The sequence below is a fragment of the Barbus barbus genome (assembly GCF_936440315.1).
Source record: "Barbus barbus genome assembly, chromosome: 11".
Classification (NCBI taxonomy): domain Eukaryota; kingdom Metazoa; phylum Chordata; class Actinopteri; order Cypriniformes; family Cyprinidae; genus Barbus; species Barbus barbus.
Window position 1 is genome coordinate 52,666 of NC_136739.1, and position 26,076 is coordinate 78,741.

Here is a 26,076-nt window from a genome sequence, read left to right on the forward strand (position 1 = left end):
GACACATTCATATTTAATTGTGATCTATGTGTAAATCAAAATGTAGATTATATACACTAAATTACACTTGCAAGAGAAAATTTTCAGCTGGTTTGTAAGAGTTGGGTCTGGTTTGTAAGAGTCTGTGTTTTTTGTCCTCGCTGCATTTACACAGTTTTGACTGGCAGGTGACGTCAGCGCATAGAGATTCAAATCACTGAATCATTTGAGCAGCAACTCCACTAACACTCACTCTGCGCTGTAGCCGGCTCACACACCTGGTCAGACCATTGGGGAGAAGTAGGCTCCAGGGCGATGGTAACTTCCAACCTTGTCCTCGGTCCAAGTTCCTCCATCGCGGCGTGCCGAAGGTCTGCGGTGGGCTCGTGCGACACCTCCATCTCATCATTCGCTGGTGGTGGGCTGGTCTCTGGCAGTGGTGGAGTGGGGCTGGTGGCAAAATCATCCTCCACAGGGCCGATGGTGAAAGCAGAGTCATTGTGTACCAGCACCCACTCCACAAAGGCAGTGAAATTATCTTTAGGACCGCTCGCTCAGGCTGGTGTAATAAAAAACACAGAGCGAGCGGTCTGGATAGCGGTCTGGTAGTAAGGCACGCGAGCTGAATAAAGTCCAAAATTAAACAAAACAAAAAGGGGAATGATGGGATCAGGCAAAGATAATCCAAAATAACAGCCTTTAATAATAATCCACTCAAAAACGTGTAACATAGACAATAACTGGCAACTGAAATGGGGAAAACTCAGGATTTATAAGCCCAGGGGCTAATGGGATAATTAATGAAACAACAGGTGGTAACGATGAACTTAACAAGACACAGGCAAAAACTAGGTCAAAAACAGAAACTCAACACAGACATGTGGACGCCACAGAAGTAGTCATTAATAAGTTGAGCAAAGCGTTTCATGCCAGTAACTCCAACTAGATTTGCCTGACCGCAGAGCATTTAAAGCATTTGCCACCGAAGGTATTCTGTTAGGCTGGCTCTGTTCCAGTTCTCCCTACATTCCCAAAAGGCAGGCCCTTATAGTGTAATGCAACAGAATTTTAATGCAAAGTTTTAGCATTAAAATTATACTACATACTTTTAAAGGGTGTTGTTTTACAAACAAGTGTGTGTTTCAAGGAATATACTGACATTTTAATGCTACTTAAAAAAAACAAAAAAAACATTAGAAGCCCAATAGAAGCCATCACAGAAATTCCAATTCCAATACCATTATGAACATTAGCTTTTTCAAGTAAAACCATTACAAAATTCCTTTTTGTAGTGTGTTTTGGGCATTTTTCCAATAGGATTTAACATCCCACTAATATAATCTATCACATACCAGTAGACACCATTATAGTTTCCATTAAAACCAATACAATTCCCATTATAACCATTAAATCCATTACATCTTCTATTGTGTTTTGGGCAGGGTTCTATTGGGGGTTTTTTTCAGCAGGGTTGACAAAAAAAGATGATAAATGAAGTCTGCACAGATGTTGTAATAGCTCAAGAAGCAGAGGTTGTATGGATCCAAGTGCAGCTTTATTTTAAAGCAAAATACAAGCAACCAAGGCTTGCTAATTTACATACAGATCAAGAGAAAACAAGAACTAAAAACACAGGAGCGTGTATATGGGAGTAATGATTGCAAAAAACATGAAACGCCTGCAAACAAGTAGAGAGGGAACTGTGAGCCAAGATCTAGGAAAACAAAGTTCAAGCAAAAGACCAATTCAAAACAAAAGATCAAAATAACTAAAACATGATGAGGATAGTTGCATTGTTGAAGAAGTTGAAGCCATCTTCAAATGGCGCTGTTCTGTCGAGCCAGAACATAGTCCCTTCGTTTCTGTGGCCTCTTACACAAATTATATGCAAAAACACACACCACTAGAATAAAACAGAAGGAAGCAGCAGCTACCACCAACCACACAGACTCCGAGTCTAAAGAGAGGATGAGAAAGAGATCAAAGGAGACAAATTTAAACACATAAATAGACATTGTGAAATAAAATATTAGATTTAACATTTACAGGTTCTCCAATTTCTCTTTTTCAGTTTCAATGTACAAAACAGTACACTGTGAAAGATAGGGTAGGCATTTTTATCTAGAAACATTTTTGTTATACTGGTTGAAAATCTCTTCACATTCTCATAGCAATCAATATTGCTTGGTACTAAAAGTATTAATATTAGTAATATTAGCTTTCATAGTTTACACTGAGACAACAACATTAGCATTTTCCAAAACTTGCACTTTGAAACCTGCTTTCAAAAGGCTTCTTGCAGGCGACTAAAACACTGCTGTCCTGTAAATGAACAGCCAAAACGCATCAAAAGTTTTCTGCTTTTAGTTGAAAATATAAACACCCACTAAAACAGCTTTTATTTGGCTACTGATATGGTCTCATGAGAGTTTAAATGATTTCAAATTATTACTTTGAGCATACAGTAGCCCCTCTGGTCAACAGTTACCTACCTTCCAGTTTGATTTGAGTCACAACTTCCTGTTTCTGGTCTTTGTTTTGACATATGCACTTCAGTTCCGTCCCATTGTCCTCTTCCAGAAGCTCAAGGATAACCAGCTGCACCTCCAGATGCTCTCCTGAGATACTGAAAACACATAATGTCTGTGTGATGCTAAATTTCACTTAGTGCTGAGTATTGGATGAAAGTATTCTCCAATATTGTCAGGACTCTGGTCTCTGCAGTTCTTTTCCTGTTCTTGCATTGTTTCACAGAACTCTTGTCTTGTTCTACCTTGCCTTGTTGTCTTTTGTTTTCTCTGATCTGTGTGTGGTCAGCTTCCTGGCCCTGACCTTTGCCCTTGGCTGTACTCTGTGGCCTTCCTGCCCTTTTCAGACTGCTACCCCAGCTCTGACCTTTGCCTGGCCCTGACCTGGCCTTCAGCCTCCTCCTCCCCAATACTCTATGGCCTATTGACTGTTTATGTGCTTTCTGATTTTCTACAAAGTTTCTGTTGAAATTACTTGCTCTTTTGGTCCTCAGTATTCCACTGTGACATTTAGAACACTATACTTTGCAATAAAAATAGCTTGTATTCTGTTTTTTACATTTCCTGCTAGAACTCAGTAACACATGCGCTGCAAAGCCTGTTGGAAATCACTTAAAGTAATTTGAAAGTGTGTGAAATGGCACAAATGATATCAGACAGTGTCGGACTGGCCATCTATACATGGTGTTTCCCGCCAGCGGCTCCATCAGCGTTCCTGTAAGCCTGCAGAGGACAAGCAATTTGGGGAATGGATGTTGCCCAAATTGCTAAATGTTCTAAATGTTCCATCAAGTCAAGTCACCATTATTTATATAGCACTTTTTACAATGCAGATTATGTCAAAGCAGCTTTACAGCCCTCTGGGCATGAACGTATGGTCTCGATGTCATCATGGCCATCGAGCATTTACACTTGGCCTTGATTCTGACTTGCTGAACGCTCTTTGCTATTGTGTTTCTGGACTGAACACACTGTGTGCACTGCAGAGGTTCACATGACAGTGACATAAAATCAGACTTCATTCATCCTAAAGGAAGGCATATTTACACGGTTTGACTCAACCTAGCCTGGTCTCTGGGGTCGCCTACAACAGTGTGGACTATCATTACTGCATGGCTGGTTGTCTAAGTGGAGTCCTCAGAATACTATGGGTTTAATAGTTTTTGGGGTAGACCTGACCTGTTGAAAAGAGAGATGCTCTACCATGCTATTATAATGTGTCTGTTCTATTAACTACCAAACAGAAAACATGTTAATTCATTTGTAAAACAAACAATGTTTGTTGTTAACCTAGAAAATAAAAATAAAAATTAACTTCAGGTCACTCACATTGAAACCCACCCATCCATTTTCCAAACCACATGTCCAGTGTAGCCCATCACAGCATCTCGGGCCACACTCACACCTAAGGACTAGTTTTCAGTTCAATTAATCTGCATGTGTTTGTGGGGGAAACTGAAGCACCCAGAGCAAACCCACATTAACTCCACACCAAGAGATCAGAAACCTGACTCCAATAAATCAGATTAATATATTATTTTACTCCCCTAATCTATTGTTATAAACATGATCCTCAAAAAGTGTTGCAACAGTTTACAGTGATATTCCTGGTGTCCAACCGAGGTCTCAAACTATTACTCCCTCAATAGGAAGCCTCCCAAGTAGCCATACAGACCGCTGTGTAGAGGCTACAGCGTAAAAGAAGAAATCATTCTTTCGTTTTATCTCATGCACAGCTGGTGCAATGAGTCCTGCCTGCCATCAGACTCACTTCTGCCTCACCATCGCTGCATTCTCACCAAAGTGCCTAGACCACTCTTGATCTAGATCACACCTTTGTCCTTTTTTCACACACAATTTTCAGATGGATCAATGCAGGCATCAATGTTACCTCTTATCTGTCTGAAATGCACGTCCACCCAGGTAAGAGTTTTTAAGTGGCTGGTCATTAACCATCCATGTCACATCTGTGGACTGAGCCAGTTCGTTTCCAAAAGACACCATGCACTGGATCACCAAATGTGCGCCTGCAAGTTAACAGTTCTATTAAAGGTTGGTGAGTAACTGTCTGAAAATCATTACATTACAGCCCTTTATGGGGAGTACTTGAATGAATTATTAGTCAATTAAATTGAATGTAAGCAATCAAAATGTACTATTTGCTTTATGACAATTTATTATTAATTTCTGGGAAATTAAAGCTCATGCTCAAGTCCTCTGACATGCTGGATAAAGCAAATCTGTTTACTGTCATTTTACTCAAGGATTATATTAAAGTGTGAACTTGTTAATTATGTCAGTGTTTTCTATATAGCCTATTTTTTCACTGTCCATTCCTGGGCTGTAAACCAGTCCAAAAGTCTGTCTGATCCAAATGAGTACAGATTAATTACAGTACATTTTGTTTATTAGTATTACAGAATACTGTCATACAATATGGACAGTGTCATGCAATGTGTGACCTGCACATAAATACATCATCTAAAAATCTGACAATAACCCCCTGTAAATCAATAATGTTAGCAGTGTAGACTCACCTAAATGACTTTCAATGAAGGATCCGTTTGCAGGAAAGACAATGTAAGGGACTGAATGACTTGATGCTGTGAGAAAACATAAAATTATCAGGGCGTAGAATTCAAATATTTATCTTAATCAATTTTAGATGTTGGTTAAATACTGATAAATATCTCTGATACTTGCATGTGAAAGCACTGAGACTGTTAGAGGTGACCGCTTCTGGTGCAGCACCATCTGATACTGGGACTGAAAATGAAAAGATGTCAGGTGGTGTCATCATTTGCTCCACTATCTGACAGGTTTAGGAAGAAAGAAGCTGTCGCAGAACCATCCGTATGACAAAGAAAGCAAAACGTAGGGAATTTATTTACCTGACACTTGAACTCTCCAGGTCCTGCTCACATTATACTGGGTATTGTTGAAAATCACACTTAGCCTACAAGTGTAGAAGCCTTCATCTTTCACAGAGATGTTTTTGATGGCCAGAATTATGCCTCTCTCAATTGTATACTGTCCTTTGCCAATAATGAGAGCTGTGCTCTGAAAATCCTGTAAATGAATACATTATTCAAACATTTCGGTCCTTTCAATTCAAGCATTTATTAACATGTTTTCCACAATGTGCAGTGACCTACCTTGTACCACTTTGGATTTTCTGACCTTTTGAAATATTTCAAATGGGGACAGATGATCTCTGTATCTTCTCCTGCGCGTGCGGTGTAGGGCATTACAGTCATGTTTGGCTCCTCTGCCTCATAGATCATTACTGTAATACTCCCAGTGAGGCAGAACGTGTCGCTCCTGAGTGAGAAATGCATTACTAACTCCATTTAGACCAACCCAAGTTCTTCAAATGTAATCAGTTCTAAAACACATTTTAGATGGTGCCTTTATTGGACTTTTCATAATATAAACAATTTTTTTTGCCGCACAACTGCTTTCTTCAGTGTACATCATAATGCAGATCGTTGATTCATATGCATGTTAATACAGTGTTGTGAGAAAGTAAAGCAGATGTGTAGATGGTATACTTTGAATTTGTTATTTACTATTTATTAAAAACGTAAGTCCTAGTGCAGCAGTTCTCAATTCCAGTCTTCGCGACTCCCCATCTGTACATTCAGTACGTTTCTCGTATCGCTTCAGAGGTTTGTTCTATTCGACCGTAAGTGCCCTGCGAAGTGGCCTTTACAGGATATTCAGCCATGATTCCAGTTTGAAGGGAGTGTATATGTTCCATTGAATGGGCATTAAAGTGTGCAAGACATGTATTTATATTGTATTTAATTAGGTATGCTATATCACACTGGAATTGAGAACCCATGGACTAGAGCATGACAAAAAAAATAGTTCTTTCTGGTCCTTGAATCTGATTGGCTGATAAGAGTGTTGATATTAGAGTTTAACAGAACTGCAACAGCTGTTGCACTGTTTGTATCACTCCACTTGTTGAAGTTTCCGTATTTCTCAGACGAAGTGTCATGGCGGATGCCCAAATCGACAATAATTTTTAAAATAATACTGTTTGTGTCATGGAATGTAGTTTTAAGAGTATTTTAGGTGATAATGTACTTGTTTGGACTTAAAATATGTGGTTTGTTAATAAAGATAACATCTGTTTGAAAATTTGCTTTGACGTTTTTGGAGGTGTAAGCTCCAGGACGTCAACAGCTGTTCAGCGCTCATAAACCCACGGCGAGAGCGCCTCACCTTGGCCAGATCTTCTGGAGTTTACCACTGGCTCTGATGTCTCTATAGTAGTTAAACATGATATATATTTAATTTTGGGTAAATCAAATTTTGGGCAGTCTTTGGTCCCAATCTATTATTTGTTCCAGAGCAAATAGTTTTGGCAAAATGTCATCATGTTTATGTAACTTCAATGCTGTATATCAGAGCGCTGCCTTTGTACTTTTGACTGAATTGCTTAGTAACTTTTATGATGGCTGTTGTTGTTTATTAAATATTATTATTCAATAAATATTTTATATAAATAATAGTAGGATTTAGTATTGGTAAACGGTGTGTGTGTGTGTGTTCATAACAGTGATTTTAGTTTCATTATGCCGCCATTAGATGGCGACAAGAGACTGTTTAACAAGTCAGCAGTAAAGACTTTTAAATTGAAAAATACTAAAGCAAGTTTTGAACAAGGAAGTTATTTTTTTCTTTCAAAACCAGCTTATACTCAGCCAACAAATGCACCGAGCAGTGCTGTAATCAGAACTCACCCTTAACAGATGCGGATGAGCCTATCGGACATTCAAACTAATGTTTTATTGTGAAAATGAGATTGATCTGATGAATGAATGAATGCTGTATCAGATGCAGGTAATCACGATCGCTCAGTCCTTCGCTCTCTCATAATACTCTACTATACAGTGCATTCAGAAAGTAGTCAGACCCCCTTCACTTTGCCTGATCCTACAATTGTTTAAATATTTTTTTTTTCTCATTAATCTACACTCCGTACCTCATAATGACAAAGTGAAAACAATTTTAGAAATGTCTGTAAATTTATTAAAAAGAAAAAAAAAAAATCAATATCACGTTTACATAAGCATTCAGACCCTTTACTCAGTACTTAGTTGAAGCACCTTTGGCAGCAATTACAGTTGAGTCTTTTTGGGTATGACGCAACAAGCTTTGCACACCTGGATCGGAGGATTTTTTGCCATTCTTCTTTGCAAATCCTCTCAAATTCGGTCAGGTTGGGTGGGGACCGTCGGTGGACAGCCATTTTCAGGTCTCTCCAGAGATGTTCGATATGATTCAGGTCAGGGCTCTGGCTGGGTCACTCTAGGACACTCACAGAGTTGTCCCTAATCCACTCCTGCGTTGCCTTGGCTGTGTGCTTAGGGTCATTGTCCTGTTGGAAGGTGAACCTTCGGCCCAGTCTGAGGTCCTGAGCACTGTGGAACAGGTTTTCATTAGGCTACCTCTATATTTTGGTGCACTGAGCTTTTCTTCGATTCTGACGAGTCCCTCAGTCCCTGCCACTGAAAAACAGCCCCACAGCATGAGGCTGCTACCAGCACACTTTACTTTTGGGATGGTACACTGCAGGTGATGAGCAGTGCCTGCTTTCCTTCAAACATGATGCTTAGAACTGAGGTTCATCAGACCAGATAATCTTGTTTCTCAGAGTCTGAGGGTCCTTTAGGTGCTGTTTTGCAAATTCCAAGTGCGTTTTCATGTGTCTTCACTGAGGAGAGGATTGAGTTTGGCCACACTGACATAAAGCCCAGATCGGTGGAGTGTTGCAGTGATGTTTGTCCTTCTGTAGGTTTCTCCTATCTCCACCAGTGGGGATTTGTTTAAGACTGCAAGGGAAGCTCTGCTTCCCCTATATTGTCAAAAAATGAATGGTCAAATATGTACAATTGTGTTAACATTTTATTGATTAAAAATGTGTTAGAACACGTTCATCTCGAAGACGAGTTCGTTCAGGATCAGCTACATATAGCAGGTGACTCGACTTCCTTCTCATATATTCCCGTAGCGCCACAGTGTATTTCCCTGTTGAAGCCTAGCGTCCATTGACTTCAATGGGGCTGCTTTGAACAGTTTTTTTCAGTGCTTCGAAACTTGACGGTCATTGGATAAATGCTGCGATTATGTCCCGCCCACGGATGCTCAGCGTCTCTGGGGGTGAATGGAGGAGTGGGCAGGGCTCGACTCCGGGCTTCTGCGTGATGATTGGAGGGTCTGTCGAAAGACTGCATCTCCTTTTGATTGACAGCGATTGTGTACTATAAGAAGTCGCTGATGCTGAAGCTATTCAAGCTCAGTCCCATAGCGGATTGACAAACTGCTGCAACCTATTTCTTGGTATTTGCTTGGTGAAATTGCTGGCCAATTTTCATCATAACAGGAGAAAGCTGTGTGATTACTTGGGGTTCCTTAACCCATCGGTGCGGGCTGTCTCGTTTTTCTTTATGAAGCGAAACAAACTAAAAATACTCCACGAGTTTTGATCGTATATAGATAAGAGCATGGTATCATTTGAAACTGCAAAGGGTCTACTTTTATTTGTGTATAGTCATAATAACAACAAAACAATGTGCTTTTAAAAAAATAGAGAAAATAAACAGGGTGCGTTCTCTGCGGGCTCTGTCTCTGTCACCTCTTCACAGACACGTAAATAAAACAACATGAATACAAAAACAAATATTCTATGTTAAAGTAATCCGTATGAAACCAATGCGATGTCCAGTTTTCCCATCTCAACTCATTATATCTAATGCTGTCACGCCCACATCGCCTCCGCAGAAACAAACAAGTTCATCCCGAATTCTTTCTGTTTCTGGAAGAAGATCTGCTGAGAGAAATAACCCAGAATTTCAAAATGTGTTGTTGTTTTTTCCCCTTCAGGGCACATAAACAATATACACTATGAAAATGCCAGGTGCAAAAGCTTGGAGACAGCATATATAGAAATTAAAACTTTTATTTAGCACACAAGTGATGATAAAGACATGTATCATGTTACAAATGATGCTGTTCTTCTGAACTTTCTATTCATCAAAAAAATAAAAATTCTTCTTAGCTCTTTTCAACATAATGTTTTTTTTTAGCAGCAAATCACAATATTAGAATGATTTCTGAATGATCATGTGACTGGAGTAATGCTGCTAAAAAGTCAGCTTTGAAAGACAGCTTTGATTGTTCCTAATAAAATGTTTAAATGCACTCACAAGTGAATCTCAAGTTATTTTGTGTGATAGCTCAATATATACTTAAACCAGAGTTTCCACTAGAAAAAAATGGTGCCGGTCAAAGTGACCGGCAGAGGTTTCGTTTTCCGGACATTTTGGTGATGTGCCGGTCAAATATCGCCTCTTAATTAGTCAAGTTGAGGAAAACTGGAGGCAGGCTATGTAACTTAAAAAAATGACATAATCAGGCCGTATAGAATGCAACGTTTATTAGCCTAACTTTCAAATAGACGGAAAAAAACATGAACGTCCGATTGGCATCAATCAACGCCAATTGCTTTTACTATGGTTTCACATTCATAGTTTAACAAACCAATCCCCCTTCCCCACATAAAATATCTGAATAGTAGCCTATTGTTTTTACTCAAGCGAACTTAATTATACACTCTCAATATGTCTCATTTAACTGGTAACATTTAAATTGGCCACCGTGAAATGACTCCTTGTCAAATTAACTGGAACAAACAAATGACTAGGCCTATAACACTGTCATTTTAGGCTACTTTTTACGCTGTTTTGCAGTGCTGAATTGTGCAGCTGCCGACTTAAAATCAAAACTTCCCAGAGTCTCTCCACAACTTGCAATGCGCATAAGGCGCGTAACCTTGTTCTCCGCAAGGCGTCTTGATCCGATTCTGCAGCGAGAACCCCCTCTCTGCAGGAACACTCGAGACAGGGATTACACAGGCTATCTTGGCGAGCTTGGTCCACTCTGGATACATTTAGTTGAAATCACATATGAGGACTTCGCAGGCTGTGGAGAAATGCAATCCTCCATAGCCACGGAGCTCTGTCATGACAGCGAGGGCATCACGTCGCAGGCTTATGGCATCGATAAGAGGAGCGGTGTCCGCAGACTCAATGCTTGTAAAATGGCAAATAATCCTTCTGATCGCTGGTTCTGCATATTATTGAAGAGCATAAGATAATATAATATAGGTGAGAACGATATTAGAATTATAGGCCTACAAAAGAATGCTGCGCTTATTATAAATAGACGTCTCAGGGGCCATTCACATATCGCGCCTAAAAACGCGTGGAAAACGCTAGGCGCGCCGCTTTCTCTTTTTTTCCAAAGCGCTCGGGCGTCTGTCGTTGCTAAACAACCATCAGCTGCGCTCTCCGTTACAACAAGGACATTTCAGCAATGGATTTCCAACACCGAAAAACACTTGCTGTAACTCTGTTACAAGATTTATTTACTAAGAAAAGTAAAAAACGCCGCAGTGTTTGGGTGCACCCCATACTTCAAAAACACTGCTGAGGTTTCAAAGTAACGGAAAAGGTGAGGAAGCTGATTGGTTGGTTCTTGTCACATGACCTGCGGTGCGCTTGCGGCATTCTGAAAAGTTGAGATGTTTTTATCTCGATGCGGCGCGGACGTGCCTGGAAAAAACGAGCGCGTCGCACCGCGACCGCGTCGCTTCCATTATGAGCGTCTCCATTTGAAATAACGAACTTGAGCGTGCAAAAGACGCGATATGTGAGCGGCCCCTTAGGCGTGCGCTTTATTTTAAATGCAGCATGCGATGTTGTTTAATAACTTTCAAACGGTAGAGCCTGTTCCTTTATAACATATAAGGTCGGTGTATTTTTGCTTTATACATTTTAGCCTTATTCTCAAATTCAGATTGTGTTAGTGGGGCGGGATTATTAGGCCATTTTAATCGGACAATTTGACCGGAGAGATTTAATTTTGTCGGACATTTCATTTTTTTTCCGGCCAATGTCCGGCAATTACCGGACAACGGAAACCCTGACTTAAACTACAAAAAATTTTTTTTATTTATTTTGTCCTCATATTCTCTCTTGTAACTCTTCCTCTCAGTCACATACTTGACTAAATGGCTCATTATGAAGCTCATTATGCAGGCCTGTCTTCTCAGGTGTGAATGTGAAGGTTGACGCCTTTTCACATAGACCCTTTTTACTCAAAAAAATCAATATATTATTTTTTGTGAGCAAATAAACAAGATGATTTTCACATTATTTTGAAGCAAAAATTCTAGGCTACAAGATCCAGTTCTCAGAAGTTCTTAATTTCTTAATTTATCACAGCTGGACTCCAATCAAGGTAAAAACATCTCAGCAATGATCAAGAGAAATGGGCACCTGAGCTAAATTTCAAGTGTTGTTGCACTTGTGTAACAACTTACAAGATACTTATGTAAATGTGATAGTTCAGTTTTTTTCTTTTTAATCAATTTACAGACATTTCTAAAATTCTGTTTTTACTTTGTCATTATGAGGTAAGGAGTGTAGATTGAGGAAAAAATTAATTTAAACAATTGTAGGATCAGGCAGCAACATAACCAAATTGAAAAAAGTCAAAGGGGGTCTGAAAACTTTCTGAATGCACTGTAAATAATACACTGCTTTTACCACAGTAGTACAATAAGCTTTTAATGAAGCAACAATTTTTTTATCTATTGATTATCATGTTAATTACTGTGCCCTTAGCCCTAACAGCAGGTGCACTTTTTACCCCAAATACCATACTTTTAAATATTCTTTCGTTATTTAAATCTGTTGCTTTAATTGTCTTAATCAAAACTGAAAATCGTTAAGAAGACCTTTGTCTCAAAATATATGTATTAATTTTAGCGATTCTCATTTGCTACTTAAATCTACAACATTTTTAAAAAACATAAAATATTCAATCAAGCAAGCACAGAATAAACTTTGCACTGCTGCGCGTGATCGCGTCAAGGATCAGACAAATTTCCATGTTCATCTTGAAAATTGGATGTTTTGGAACGTGCCACACCATGTGTTGTGCCATCTAGTGGTTTAGAGGAAAATAATATCAAAGGTGCCTTTTACCCCGGGGCACCTTTAGCCCCGCTGTACCCTATGTGTATTATATGTATATGTATATGTATATACACACACATAAACATCTATTATTGCATTTGCTCTAGAATAATTAAAAGAATGATTTAGTCATTTAGATCTTCATTTAACTTTCTTTCTGCCTTTGATTTTAAAATTAAATTATGAAATATTAACATTTCTATTTAGTTCACTGTAGTATGAAATATTATATATTAAACAATAAATGTTATTTAAATGTGACCCTGGACCACAAAACCAGTCATAAGGGTAAATTTTTTGAAATTGAGATTTATACATGATCTAAAAAGCTGAAAAATAAGCTTTCCATTAATGTATGGTCAAAAAATCTAATTATTGAGAAAATGGTCTTTGAAGTGAAGTTCTTAGCAATGCATATTACTAATTAAAAATTAAGTTTTGATATATTTATGGTAGGAAATTTACAAAATATCTTCATGGAACATGATCTTTACTTAATATCCTAATGATTTTTGGCCCATTTTGGAAATTGATCATTTTGACCCATACAATGTATTGTTGGCTATTGCTACAAATATACCTGTGTTACTCATGACTGCTATTGTGCTCCAGGGTCACAAATGGTAAAGTATGTTTGTAAGTAAAGGTAATGTTAGTGTTAGTTCCTTTCCTGAATGTAAGCTGCATTAGCTGTGAGATCTGACCTGAAGATGTAGGTGTAGGTTCCAGAGTCAGACGGGTGAGACGGGAGGAGCAGGATCCTGCGCTCGGTCAGCATCACCCGTTCACGGCTCTCGCTCCTCAGGCTGCTGTGACGGATATGGAAGGTCGAGCTGTTGTCCACTCGCAATCTCCGGTAATTCATTGTATCTTCAAGAAAAGGGAATCTGATGATAACCGCTTCGCCTTGAACTCGATAATCCGGGATCTCTGGACCCACAAGCACACAACTGTCTGAACCAACAACCAAAAGAGCTTATTAATCAACAAACAATAGTGCGGCAGCACCGTATCAAAATCACTTTACTGATTCAGGCCATTCAGATGTTTTCCTCTCAACAACAGCACAAACACAACGAGAATGATAGCGTGAGAAAGCAGCACTTTATACAACAGATTGCTTTCTAGTCACCAGTGTCAATATCACAAAAAATGAATACTCACCTAAACTAAAACGAGAAAACGCAAGCTCACTGAAGACAAGTAAACAGTCAGCGATGAAATAAGAATAAGCAAACAATTACAAGCAATAGGACAAAACAAAATAGAGTAGAAAAAATAAATAAGAAATGTTACATTGTATAAAATAATCAAATGTATTAAAACTCTGCATATTCGTCACTGTGTAAATTAAATATATATTTCTTCCTATTAAAGTGACAAAAGTGATTTAGTACATTTTCATGTCAAAGAAGGCCAATGGTACTTTTCCCTGAAAGTTGAGTTTGGCAAGCCATTTTGAACTCCCCAAAAGAGCTTCATTTTGACCTGATTTTGTCAGAAATGACGTCACACCTGTTCGGACGCTCTTGCTCTGCGCTTTGCTCCCTATTTTTGCACTTTTCTCAGATCTCTCTAAGATTTTAACTTCAGCAGATCAGCATAGTGCTCAGACAACACATTTTTTGGGGAAAATGAAGACTTTTTCCCAGAATTTCCCAGCAGTTTACATTCCAGAGACGGAAAAACACAGCTGTCTACATTCAAACAGATGAGATAAAATGCCTCTCGTGGAATCTATTTGCTGCAGAAACTGCCACAGACTTCTACAAAGGATTGTGGTTCTTGAAACAAAGTTACTTGCTGGACTTCCAAAACAGGCGGAACACACAGCAGATGGTCATCACGGACCCCCTCAGCATACAGCCGGTGAGTCCTGTGAATCTAGTGAATCTCAACAGTTTATACAAAGTGTAGAGGAAAAAGCCGAAACAGATCGACAGACAAATTGATGGCACAAACAGGGAGCGAGACCCAAAGGCAATCGAGACATCAGATTATCACGAGTATCTCGTATTGCTGCCGTAGCATCCTCTACCCCAGATACGGCTATGACAAGACTTGTAAACACTGGTATCCTACCACCCCCTATACATCTTGAGAACAGATTTGAAGCATTAATGAATGTGGGTGAGGAATCCGCAACTGTGACTAAACACGGATTGAATCAGCCGGCAGCTAACATCGCTACTAACAGGCGCTCAAGGTCGAGCAGACAGCGGCTTTCAGCTCAGAGCGCAGCCGAGCCCAGGACTCTGATAGTGGGTGACGCTATTATCAGAAAAATCAGTAGCAGGACTACAACTACATACTGCTTTCCTCAAGCAACCGTCTCTGATGTGAACAAAGAACTTCAGAACATTCTGATGAAGCACAAGACTGCAAATCGAGTCATCATCCATGTGGGGAAGAATGATATTCGGAAGGAGCAGTCAGAACTCCTTAAGAAGGATTTCAGTGAACTCTTTGAAACTCTTCAAAGTCTTGAAGTTCAGCCGTTCATCAGTGGACCACACCCAGCAAGGGGAACTAACACGTTTTCACGGTTGCTTGGGCTAAATACATGGCTACAAAGAACCTGCAGTATAAAAGGAGTCAACTTCATCGACAACTTCAATCTTTTCTGGGGCCACAGACAACTGTTTAAACTGGATGGCCTCCACCCAAACAGACTCGGTGCAAGAGTGCTAAAGGACAATATCTATTTCTCTCTCCGTCATCCTTCAGCGGTGTGTGCCAATCTACTCGGCCTGAATGGCACACACACACCTGGACAGAATATGAGTGACCACAGGACTTCATGTCAGCTTTTGAGTCAACATGTGGTTGACACATCTCACAAGGATACTGATAACACTACGCAGCCACAACAAGCACTGCTCATGGACATCCCGGCTGAGCCCTGACCACAGAGCTCATCACATGCAGACTGTGATGTATTACAACAGCTCCAAGACTCAGCACCCAAGGACGACTTTCTGGAAAACAGCCAGGGAAGCCAGGACAACATCTCACAGCCACCGGAAACTCCAGAGCCAGAGCCCTGCTCACCAGACACACTTTCCCTCTCTCCAGCATCTCCACTTCTAAGCTTCTCACAGAAAATGGAGGAACTGGTGTATGTTGGGACCAAACTCTCCCACTCTTTCGCTGCAAGCCCCCAGATATCAACTAAAAAACGGCGGGCCCCACAACCACCAAAGACTGCAGGCCCAGCTCACCCTCCTCCTCCTGCGAGAGCTCTCCGGGCCGCTGCCACAACGCCAGGGCCCAAACCCCTCTCCATCTGGTGTAGGTGAACCAAAAACAACTGATAACAGCTCTCAGTGATATGTGTCGGGTCCCCGCTATATTAGCCACAACATTCACAAATGTTTACAGAAAAAGCGGGAACTCAGTGTGCCTGTAGCCTCCTCTATTTCTGTTTTATCACGTGATAGAAAGTCTAAGACCTTCTCAAGCCGTACGGCTGACCCATCTAACCTGCGGCCTATAATGCATCAATCTAAGATTGCTGTAGAGACTAAATGTAATTCCATCAAGTTAGCATTTTTAAACATTCGCTCACTTAAAAATAATTCATTTCTGATCAACGATTTAATAACTACAAACAACCTGGATTTTATGTTTCTAAATGAAACATGGTTAGAAGACAGCTGCAGTGCAACAGTCCTTAATGAAACAGCCCCTCCTAACTTTAATTTTATAAGTGTCTGCAGGACTGTTAGGAGAGGTGGAGGTGTAGCTGCTCTGTTTAAAGATGTTTATCAAGTTCAAGTTGAGCTTTATTGTCATTCCGCTACATGTGGGGACATACAGTGGAACGAAATGTCGTGTCTCACGGTGCTACATAAATACAGACATACAACAATGAAGTAAAAAACACTATAAACCTATACACTACTAACCTACTGACAGATTTAACTATAAGTATACTAATATATATATATATATATATATATATATATATATATATATATATATATATATAAAGTATTTACCCTATACAAACTAAAAGAATAAAGGATAAAAAAATACAACTATACGAATGCTTCACATAAATATTACCCTATACAAACTAAAAAAATAGAAGATAAAAAATACAAACTATACGAATGCTTCACAAATACTGTACATGTGCAAAGAGAGACATTTGAGTCAGCAGCTGGTTGGGGAACAGTGCAGGATGATTTGTAGTGCATGAGCATGTAAACATACATATATTGCTGAGTCTTTTGTGAGATTGTGCACACGCAGCAGTGTGTGTAAGTGTCCATAGTGCACATAGTGTAAAGTGTAAGTGTCCATAGTGTAAAGTGTCCATAGTGCACATATTGTAAATTGTCCATAGTGTAAAGTGTCCATAGTGCACATAGAGGAGAGTGTGTTACTACAGGTGGTTTGTACAGGCCCACTCACCTGTGTGTAGCACACTTTGAATTGCACAAAAAATAAAAATAAAATAAATAAAAAAATTAAAGTTCCATACAGTTTTTCTTTGGTGTGGTAAGGTTTGGGGTGGGGGGTGGTCCATGTTTCAGGAGGTAGGAGTTTGCATGGGGTTTCAGAGGGGGGCGGGGTGGTTTGAGTTCAGGGCTCTCACAGCCTGGGGGAAAAAGCTGTTGAGCAGTCTGGCGTAGCGGGCTCTGATGCTCCGGTACCGTCTTCTTACCCCCTGTGGGTAAGACCCAGGTGGAGGGTGGAGGAAATTGCATCGTCCGTAGAGCGGTTTGGACGGTATGCAAACAGATTGGCTCTTGCTGTTTTGAGGGCTGCTTTATCTCCTGATCTGAATGCTTCATCTCTGGTCTTTCTGCTGTCATCCATGGCTTCTGGTTTGCACGTGTGGTGATGGTCTTGGTGACTGTCACATCATCAGTGCACTTTTTGATGTAAGCAGTCACAGTTTCAGTGTACTCATTCAGGTCTGTGTGATTGTTGTAGGTGGCTGCCTCTTTAAACATGTTCCAATCTGTGTCCTGGAAGCAGTCCTGCAGTGCTGAGGTGGCATTGTCTGGCCATACTGTGATCTGCTTTTCAACCGGTTTGGTGAGTTTGAGAAGTGGTCTATATGCTGGGATTAGCATAACAGTGATGTGGTCGGAGTACCCGAGGTGGGGGCGGGGGTTCAGCCTTGTAAGCATTCTTAACTGTTTTGTAAACAAAGTCCAGTGTGTTGTTTCCCCTTGTTGCAAAGTTCACATGTTGGTAGAACTTTGGCAAAACTGTCTTTAAGTTTGCGTGGTTGAAGTCACCGGCTATGATGAAAAAGCCGTCGGGGTTTTTTGTTTGTTGTTCACTGATGGCGCTATACAGTTCACGAAGCGTGTCCTTTGCGTTTGCACACGGGGGGGATGTAAACCGCAACGATAACAATGGCTGTGAACTCCCGCGGCAGATAGAACGGTCGACACTTCACAACCATAAACTCCACCAGCGATGAACAGTGTTTTGATAATACCACAGCATTGTTACACCAGTCTTTGTTGATATACACACACAAGCCACCTCCGCGTGTCTTACCAGACAGTGATGAATCTCTGTCCGCTCGGAAGTAGGGATGGGTACCGAAACTCGGTATTAAAATCGGTCTCGGGGCTAAATTATAAAAGACCGGAGTATCGATAAGCTCTGACGTTATCGGTGCTTCTGTCGGTATTGGAGAAATTAAGAAAACACACATGCATTTATTGTTGCTCTCTCTCTCTCTCTCTATATATATATATATATATATATATATATATATATATATATATATATATATATATATATATATAATGTCGCCAGCTGTTTTTATGTGCAATAATATTCAAACATTTGTCTATGATGCATTTTTGCTATGCGCAATTCAGAAGCCAGATCGCGCTCACGCGGAGGAGCTTCAGCACACGCAACATGAAAGTCCTGTTTAATTATGATAGAAGAGAGAACCAACTATTCAAACATCTGCTCACACTTTAGGCCTGTGGCTGTTATATTAAGCTAAGTATTTTTTTATTTTTTTCGATTTTGGCTTCCAAGGATTATAGCCGCATTCTAGCACAACTTCATAGCGGCGCGGATTCGTTCCTCCGAACCAAAACTTAACATCTGAATCAGCTCAATCAGTGATTGTTATAAAATGCCGGCTTTACTGTTGCTACATTGCAGGACATATTTGATAGTAAAACGTTGAAAGTACAATCTGCACAAGTGATGCTGTTCAGGCTGAAATGTGTGCGCGCGTGTGCCTGCACGGCGGCGTGCTCCAAAACGGACAAGCAAAGTACACTTTGAGCTTCGGGCGCGTCGAAATAACACACAAAAATATGCCAAAAAATACACACACAATGTGTCAAAATGGCTGGTTATGAGAGTCTTCACTTTTTTGTTTTAAGTGGACGAGAACAGTTGGGAGAAAATCCGATGCGTGTCAGTATATTGTCTTAAAGTATCAGACTGGAGCTTGAGCCATCAATGTTAATCAAAGAACAAAATGCAAAGAGAAAATCACCCACAGCTCTTAATCTGAACAACGTTATAGCTTTAATAAACATAAATCTATCAGTACATACAGTGAAAACTATGCAGTGCTCATTTACATTTGATTACTTTTGTAACTATTACTTACCTGAATATTAATATTAGTAGACCTTCATGGAAAAATTAAAGCACTGTTTATTTCATTTCGTTTGTGTGTTTGTTTTATTGTATTTGTCAGTTTGTTTTACTTTGTTTCTTTGTTCATGTTGTTACTGTATCTTATCTTATGTATATAAAACACTAAAAATACCTGCACACTGGTGCATTTACAAATTGATGAAGTGCAGGCATTTTTAGTGTTTTATATACATAAGATAAGATACTGTAAGAATATGAACAAAAAAACAAAGTAAAACAAAAAGTACCGATAAGAATACCGTTAAAGTACCGGATCGATAAGCAGTATCGGTAAGAGTAGTAATACCGTTAAAACCTTAACGATACCCATCCCTACTCGGAAGTTGGTTAGCCCGTGCAATTGAATGGCGGAGTCCGGGATGTTGTCGTTTAGCCATGTTTCGGTGAAAACAAACACGCAACAGTCCCTTGCCTCATGCTGTGTAGATTGACTGAGTTGAATTAAATCCAGTTTGTTTCCAGAGAGCGAACGTTTGAGAGCATGAGTGTTGGAAGAGCCGGTCTTGAGGGGTTAGCTCTTAGCCTAGCTCGTATACCTCCGCGCTTACCGCGCTTCCGTCCTCTCTCACACCGCTTGCGACGCTGCCTTGTGCGGGTAGCGTCAGTAGGCGAGGCCGCGGTCTCGAGGTCTGGCTCCAGCAGTAAACAAAGGCCTCGTAGCTTCTCAGTAGCCGCCGGCGAGAGTTGATGTTCGTATGCGTTGCTGATATCCAAAAGACTTTGGCGATCATAGATGAATTCTGGGGTGATTTCCTTAAGAGTTAGCGGTAAACTGACACTATTTGGAGACGAACAGACGACATTAAACAACATAAAAGCACCGTCTTTGGGACCCGGAGCAGCCAAGATTCAAGATTCAAGAGTTTTATTTGTCACATACACAATTATACAGAGTATAACCAGCAGTGAAATGCAGGTGCATGTGCATGTAGCCGCAGTGATCGATCGCTCCGCCATCTTCCTTTTTATTAATCTAATTATCAGTGCAAGCAAATGTCATTTGGTCAGTATTTGTCTTTTGAATACCTAGGTATTGTGCTGAAAGGTGCTCCATGCACCCTGTTTATCATTATTTACAGGCCTCCAAAATATTCTCCAGCCTTTGTTGATGAGTTCACTGAACTGTTATCAATGATTTCCTCAGAGTTTGACTGTTTTGCTATTGCAGGGGATTTTAATATTCACATAGCTAATGCAGAAATCAAAACTACAAAATAAATTATAACTGTTTTAAAACACTTTTGACCTGAGTCAGCATGTGCACGGACCCACACACAATCGTGGACACACTCTAGATTTACTCATCAGTAGAGGTCTAAACATCTCATCCATTGTAATTAAGGATGTAGCACTATCTGATAACTTCTGTATTTTCTTTGATATATTGATCTCAGTCTCCACTGAATCTAGATCTGTCTCTATCAGAAAGAGATGCATTAACGAGAACACTAGTGCGCTATTTATGAAGGCAATATCATTAACACCAAGCATTTCTGCAGACCCTGTTGATCTTCTCCTGGAGTCATTTAACTCAAAAGTTAAGAATGTTATTGATGATATTGCTCCGATAAAGGTAAGCAAGAAGACTGGCAGACAAAAATCAGTCAAAAAATCAGAGAAAATCAACAGCAGTTCAGAGCATGAAAAGACAAAGCAGAAAAGCTGAGCGGATGTGGCGGAAGACGAAACTCGAAATTCACTATAGCATCTATAAAGACAGCCTTCATGCTTTCAATGTGGAACTAGCCACAGCTAGACAGACTTTCTTTTCAAACCTTATAAACAGTAACTTAAACAACACTCGCACTCTTTTTGCGACTGTTGAGAGACTGACAAACCCCCCAAGTCAGATTCCCAGTGAAATGCTCTCCGACAGCAAATGCAATGAGTTTGCTTCCTTCTTTTCTGAGAAGATCAATAATATCAGAAAGGAGATTGGTACATCCTCAAGTTATGCAGAGGTCACACAGATTCGACCGCAATTTCAAAAAGAAGTGACTATGTGTGTTTAAAAAAAAATTGATAACAAAATTTTGGAAGAAATAGTACAGCACCTTAAATCTTCAACCTGCTATCTTGACACACTTCCCACATCCTTTTTCAAAAATGTGCTTAACTGTTTAGAAGCTGATCTCTTAGAAGTAATGAACGCCTCACTTCTTTCTGGGACTTTTCCAAACTCCCTCAAAACTGCAGTTGTTAAGCTCTTTCTGAAAAAGCGCAATCTTGATAACACCATGTTGAGCAACTATAGACCCATATCAAATCTTCCTTTCATAGGTAAGATTATTGAAAAGGTAGTTTTTAATCAGCTGAACAACTACTTAAACTCAAATGGATACCTGGACAATTTTCAATATGGTTTCCGAGCGCATCACAGCACAGAGACAGCACTCATTAAGATAATAAATGATATTCGCTTCAATTCTGATTCTGGCAAAATATCAGTGCTGGTACTACTAGATCTTAGTGCTGCGTTTGACACTGTCGATCATAACATACTTCTAGAGAGACTGGAAAACTGCGTCGGGCTTTCTGGGATGGCACTCAAATAGTTCAGTATAATCATTTTCTTTAAATTTATTTTAAATCAATTTCTATATAATTTTAAAATTCCTTGTTTTTATTATTTTTATTTCCATGTTTTTATTGATTTTTAATGTCTATTTCACTTTATTTTATGTAAAGCACTTTGAATTACCACTGTGTATGAAATGTGCTATATAAATAAACTTGCCTTGCCTTCATTCTTCAATTTCGATTGGGAGTAAAGTGGAAAACGTGATTGCTGTGCTGTCAGACACTGTAGTGGTGTTTTGGTGAGATGTACTGTAGTAGTTTCCAGAGAACGCTTCACACTCCAGCGAGTCTGGGATCAGCCAGATCTCACAGCGCTCACACAACAGCTGTTTGCCAGGGTTCTGTAGTAAACTGTGTCTTTGCAATCAGCCGGTAGTTCCTGCTGGCTGTTACGGGGTTGACAAGACGTGAGACGTGCAGATCCATTTGCAAGGCTTTATTGCAAAACGTGGTCAAGACAGGCAGGGTCAATAAACAGCAGACAGGTATGGCAGAGGCAAGACACAAGAGCAATCCTAGAGCAAGGGTGGGTCGACGATCGGCAAACAGTATCCAAAACAGGGCAAGGCAGAGAGAATAATCCGGGAACACGGCAGGAATCAAAACACATGAAATCTAACTAGGGATACAAGGAAAGCTTAGAAATGTAGCAAGGCTAACAATACTCGGCGAAGAGCCAGAGGAAGTCCCAAGCTTAAATAGTGTGTGTGTGTGTGTGTGATTGTGAGATGGTACTCAGGTGTGGGCGTGATCAGTGTGAACAGCTGTGAGTGATTAGTGAGTGCAATGGATGGTGGGAAATGGAGTCCAATGTGCTGTGTAGTGTGAAAGTCCATGTGGTGAGCGGGTGACCTCTGGTGGTGAGTAAACGGAAGTGCATGGCCAGGATTCGTAACACTGGCTGTGAGTGAGGCTGATTCCTCTAAAGCATAGGTCACTAACAGGCGGACCGCGGTCCTGGTCCGGACCCAAAAGCAGTCCCATACAGACCTGTCTACAGCCAAAACAGAAGGTTCAGATTTAAACCTGACGGGGCGCTTCTATTTCAGCCGGTGCAGCTTTTGTAGTCTGTACGGTAGTGGTAGTGGGGTCGCCAACTGGCAGACCCAGGTCCGAATTCGTGAAGGCTTTTGACATAATGAAATAAATAAATACCAAACGCTAATTTAATAAATAAAATTTATATTAAGCACATCAAGGTCAGCTCTAGAGCCATTTGGGTGCAATCGTGCATGCAGTGATGAAAGCAAAGAGCGGTGCGCTGTATGCGCATGGACAGATGAAACTTTCAGTGAGTGAAAAACGATGCCATTTTCAAAAATTAGGAAAGTTGACGGGTCCTTAAAAAGTCTTAGATGGTACAAGAAAGTCTTAATTATGATTTCAGGAGGTCTTAAATGTGGGGACTGAAAGACAAGAATTGCGATTAAACTTAAAAAAGCTATTCATTGAATAAATATAAGCGCTGCACGTTTCAGATTCAGCTGCTGCGCTGTTTTGTGGAGTCTGTCTCTTGGACTTGTGTACTGCCGTTCCGAAAGCGCCACCTGCTGGAAGAGAATGATTTTCCATTTTCAATCAGCCTGTACGTCTGCTGTTGTCAAAGACCAATGTGAAAACAACCCATGATTTTAAGCAGCAAACACGCAGAGTTGTAAATGTGAACTGGTGGATCAACAAGAAGATAATGTGTTGTAAAATGTAAACAATTAAGGCAGTAAAATGTATTTATATATGTTATTTAATTAATATAAAACTTGATTGTTTTTGTGAAAACCTCCATCTGAACTGTAAATCATGCTTTTTACAGTCATTTTATTTATTTATTTTATTTTTGTGCAGGTTTTAAAAAAGGTCTTTAAAAGTCTTGAAATTAAGCTTAAATATCTTGCATATACCCTGGCCTCGCAAAACCATCAATTGTTTTTTAGAATTGTCCGGACCTCGGCTGGTGGGGAGGGTTCATTACTGGACCTCAAGCCATTTTAGTTGAAGACCCCTGATATAAAGGCAATGTTCAGTTCCATTCCTAAACTCAAGTCAGTTTCAGGAGTTAGTGCCATGGTTGCACTGCAGGAAAGGGAGTTTGCAGAAGAGCCTTATTGAGTTTATTGAAGTGAATCAGGGTTGATCTGCTGTGTTTCTGGAGGGAAGGGCTGCTGGGAACGCTGGAGGTGTCAGTGAGGTACAGCCACGCTACTGTCACAAAGCACTGATCTTTGGATGAGACGTTAAAACAAGTGAAGAAGTTGCTATGTAATTGTAATGAATTATTAATTTGCTATCCCACAAAAGTTAAATTTGCTCCTATAACTACAACAGAGAAAAAGACTGACTGATTTTTTTGTTAATAGTATTTCAATAATGTTTAGTTTGGGTTACATATTTGTATTATCTTGCTTAAAATTATATTTATCTGATGTTTTGTTATTATGATGTTATTTATTATTATTATAACTTTAAAGCTTTTCTATTCACTTTGGTACTATTTTCTTAAGTAAGGTGTTCATTTCTTAAAATTCTTAGTAGATAAAACTCTTAGAAGAACTGATCACAGTCTGGTGTTAAATCCGAACACAACCGTGTGATCTCGCTTTAATTACTTGACAGTCAGTTCATTCAATAGCAGACAATGTAAACACATTTCTAATAACCTTGTTGCTGAATTCAAGATGCTACAGTACATCTGAGAAATCGATAACGGCTTGACATTCAAAGGTGTGATGAAGACCTGAAAACAGTTATGAGCAACAAAACATGAAATACTGTATAAATCAGTAGGCCTAAAAAGCGTGGCATTATAAACAGGCTACCAGAATAAAACAGCAAACGAAACTGCAAATTATCAAATTAAATTGTATAGAGCTTTGTGTAGAGCTTCAAAGCAGGTCTTTGCGCTTCTTAATTGAATGATGCTGGAAAAGACAGCAGATTCTTTATCATTGCTGATTTTGTCATTGTACAATCAGCTGTGATCACGACAACATTTACTGCTGCATTCTGTCTTCACAAGCAGCTTCTGAGGTTAGAAGTGGCTAAACTGTGCATTTTAATGACAAGCTGAAATAAGCTATTTCTATTTCTTCATGCAACACACAAAAATACAAGCAAAGTGTTTTGCTAAGACTAAAAATATAATTTTCTGCTGCCCATCAAGGTAAATCGGACATCACAGGTCGCGTTTGTTCAGGTAAGACACACTACAACAGCAACAGAATGCAATTACATATATTTTTAATAGTATGTGTTAAAATAATCTACAGAAATCCGCCTTGAAGTCTTTGATCGTAAAGGAGTAGTTGACATGAAATTTGAAGCAGTGAAATCTGCTGTCATTATTATACATGGGTTTTTATAACACTGAGAATAGAGGATGCATGCAAAGCTGTCCTGTGCACGGACTTCTTATATGGATGCAGTATAAGGGTTGCATAAATTCATCCTTACCCTTCACAGGCAGAGCCGAGGTCAGGAATAATCTCAGGGAAAACATGACAATACATGTGCTGCATTCAAAGAGACACTAGCAGGAAAGAGCAGACGACATGACCATCAGCACATCATTAACATCGTTTCCATCTGTCCTGAATACCCTAATAAACCAGAATAGTGAAATCAGAGAACTCTAGATTCATAAAAGGTGTCTCTCTGAACTCAACTCAGCTCTGCAGCAATCAGAGTTAAACAAATATATGTTATTATAAAGTATCCAGCCACTTGTATTCATTATGTATCGTAGACTGAAACATTGAATATGGATTGGATGGATTTGAATGCTCTGGCTCTCACCTGCCTGTTGATGATCATGATGATGATGATGATGATGATGGTGATGTGAAGAGCTTTGCTGACAGATGTAGACACAAGAGGACATGAGCAGCGGTCAGCAGTTCTCTGTGTTTCTGTGTCTCTTATGGACAGGTTACGGGGAAACCCTGATCCCGTTCAGACCACGCTTCCTCATCAATACGTGGAAACTCCACATTTCCACATCAGAGCGGCTGTCCAGATCACCTCTGAACATGCAGAGAAACACAGAGCTTCACACTGAAACAGACCGCTGTGGGTTTGCTGGAGAACATCTGCAACAGCGCAAACATTTTATGTTAGGACACACGGCAAGATGTGTGCAATCAAACACACCAAACGCTCTCATAGGCTGTTAATCAGGTAATAGATGTTGTATTTGATAACACAGTAAGCTATATTGCTGAATATTAAACTAGACATTTGAATCTGGGGTGGTTTGAGCACAAAGTGTTCATGTTCATATTCAT

At 39.8% G+C, this 26,076-nt stretch overlaps 1 protein-coding gene across 1 annotated transcript; it reads right to left on the reverse strand.

Moving 5' to 3' along the window:
* LOC306876841 (interleukin-1 receptor type 2-like) lies at positions 1-26,076 on the reverse strand. The gene is made up of 10 exons (XM_079428268.1): positions 25,589-26,076; positions 25,247-25,322; positions 13,264-13,513; positions 5,663-5,828; positions 5,399-5,576; positions 5,211-5,273; positions 5,045-5,110; positions 4,399-4,534; positions 2,472-2,605; positions 1-1,936 (listed from the first exon to the last, which is right to left on the reverse strand). Exons 1-10 carry the CDS (start codon positions 25,604-25,606, stop codon positions 1,797-1,799), a joined length of 1,227 nt encoding a protein of 408 aa, XP_079284394.1. The 5' UTR covers positions 25,607-26,076; the 3' UTR covers positions 1-1,796.

Coding starts and splice junctions, on each gene's coding strand:
- LOC306876841 (XM_079428268.1), bottom strand. Junction 13,514..25,246: donor CTCGGCTCTGCCTGTGAAGG/GTAAGGATGAAT, acceptor TTGTTGGTTCAG/ACAGTTGTGTGCTTGTGGGT. Junction 5,577..5,662: donor AAAATCCAAAGTGGTACAAG/GTAGGTCACTGC, acceptor ATTCATTTACAG/GATTTTCAGAGCACAGCTCT.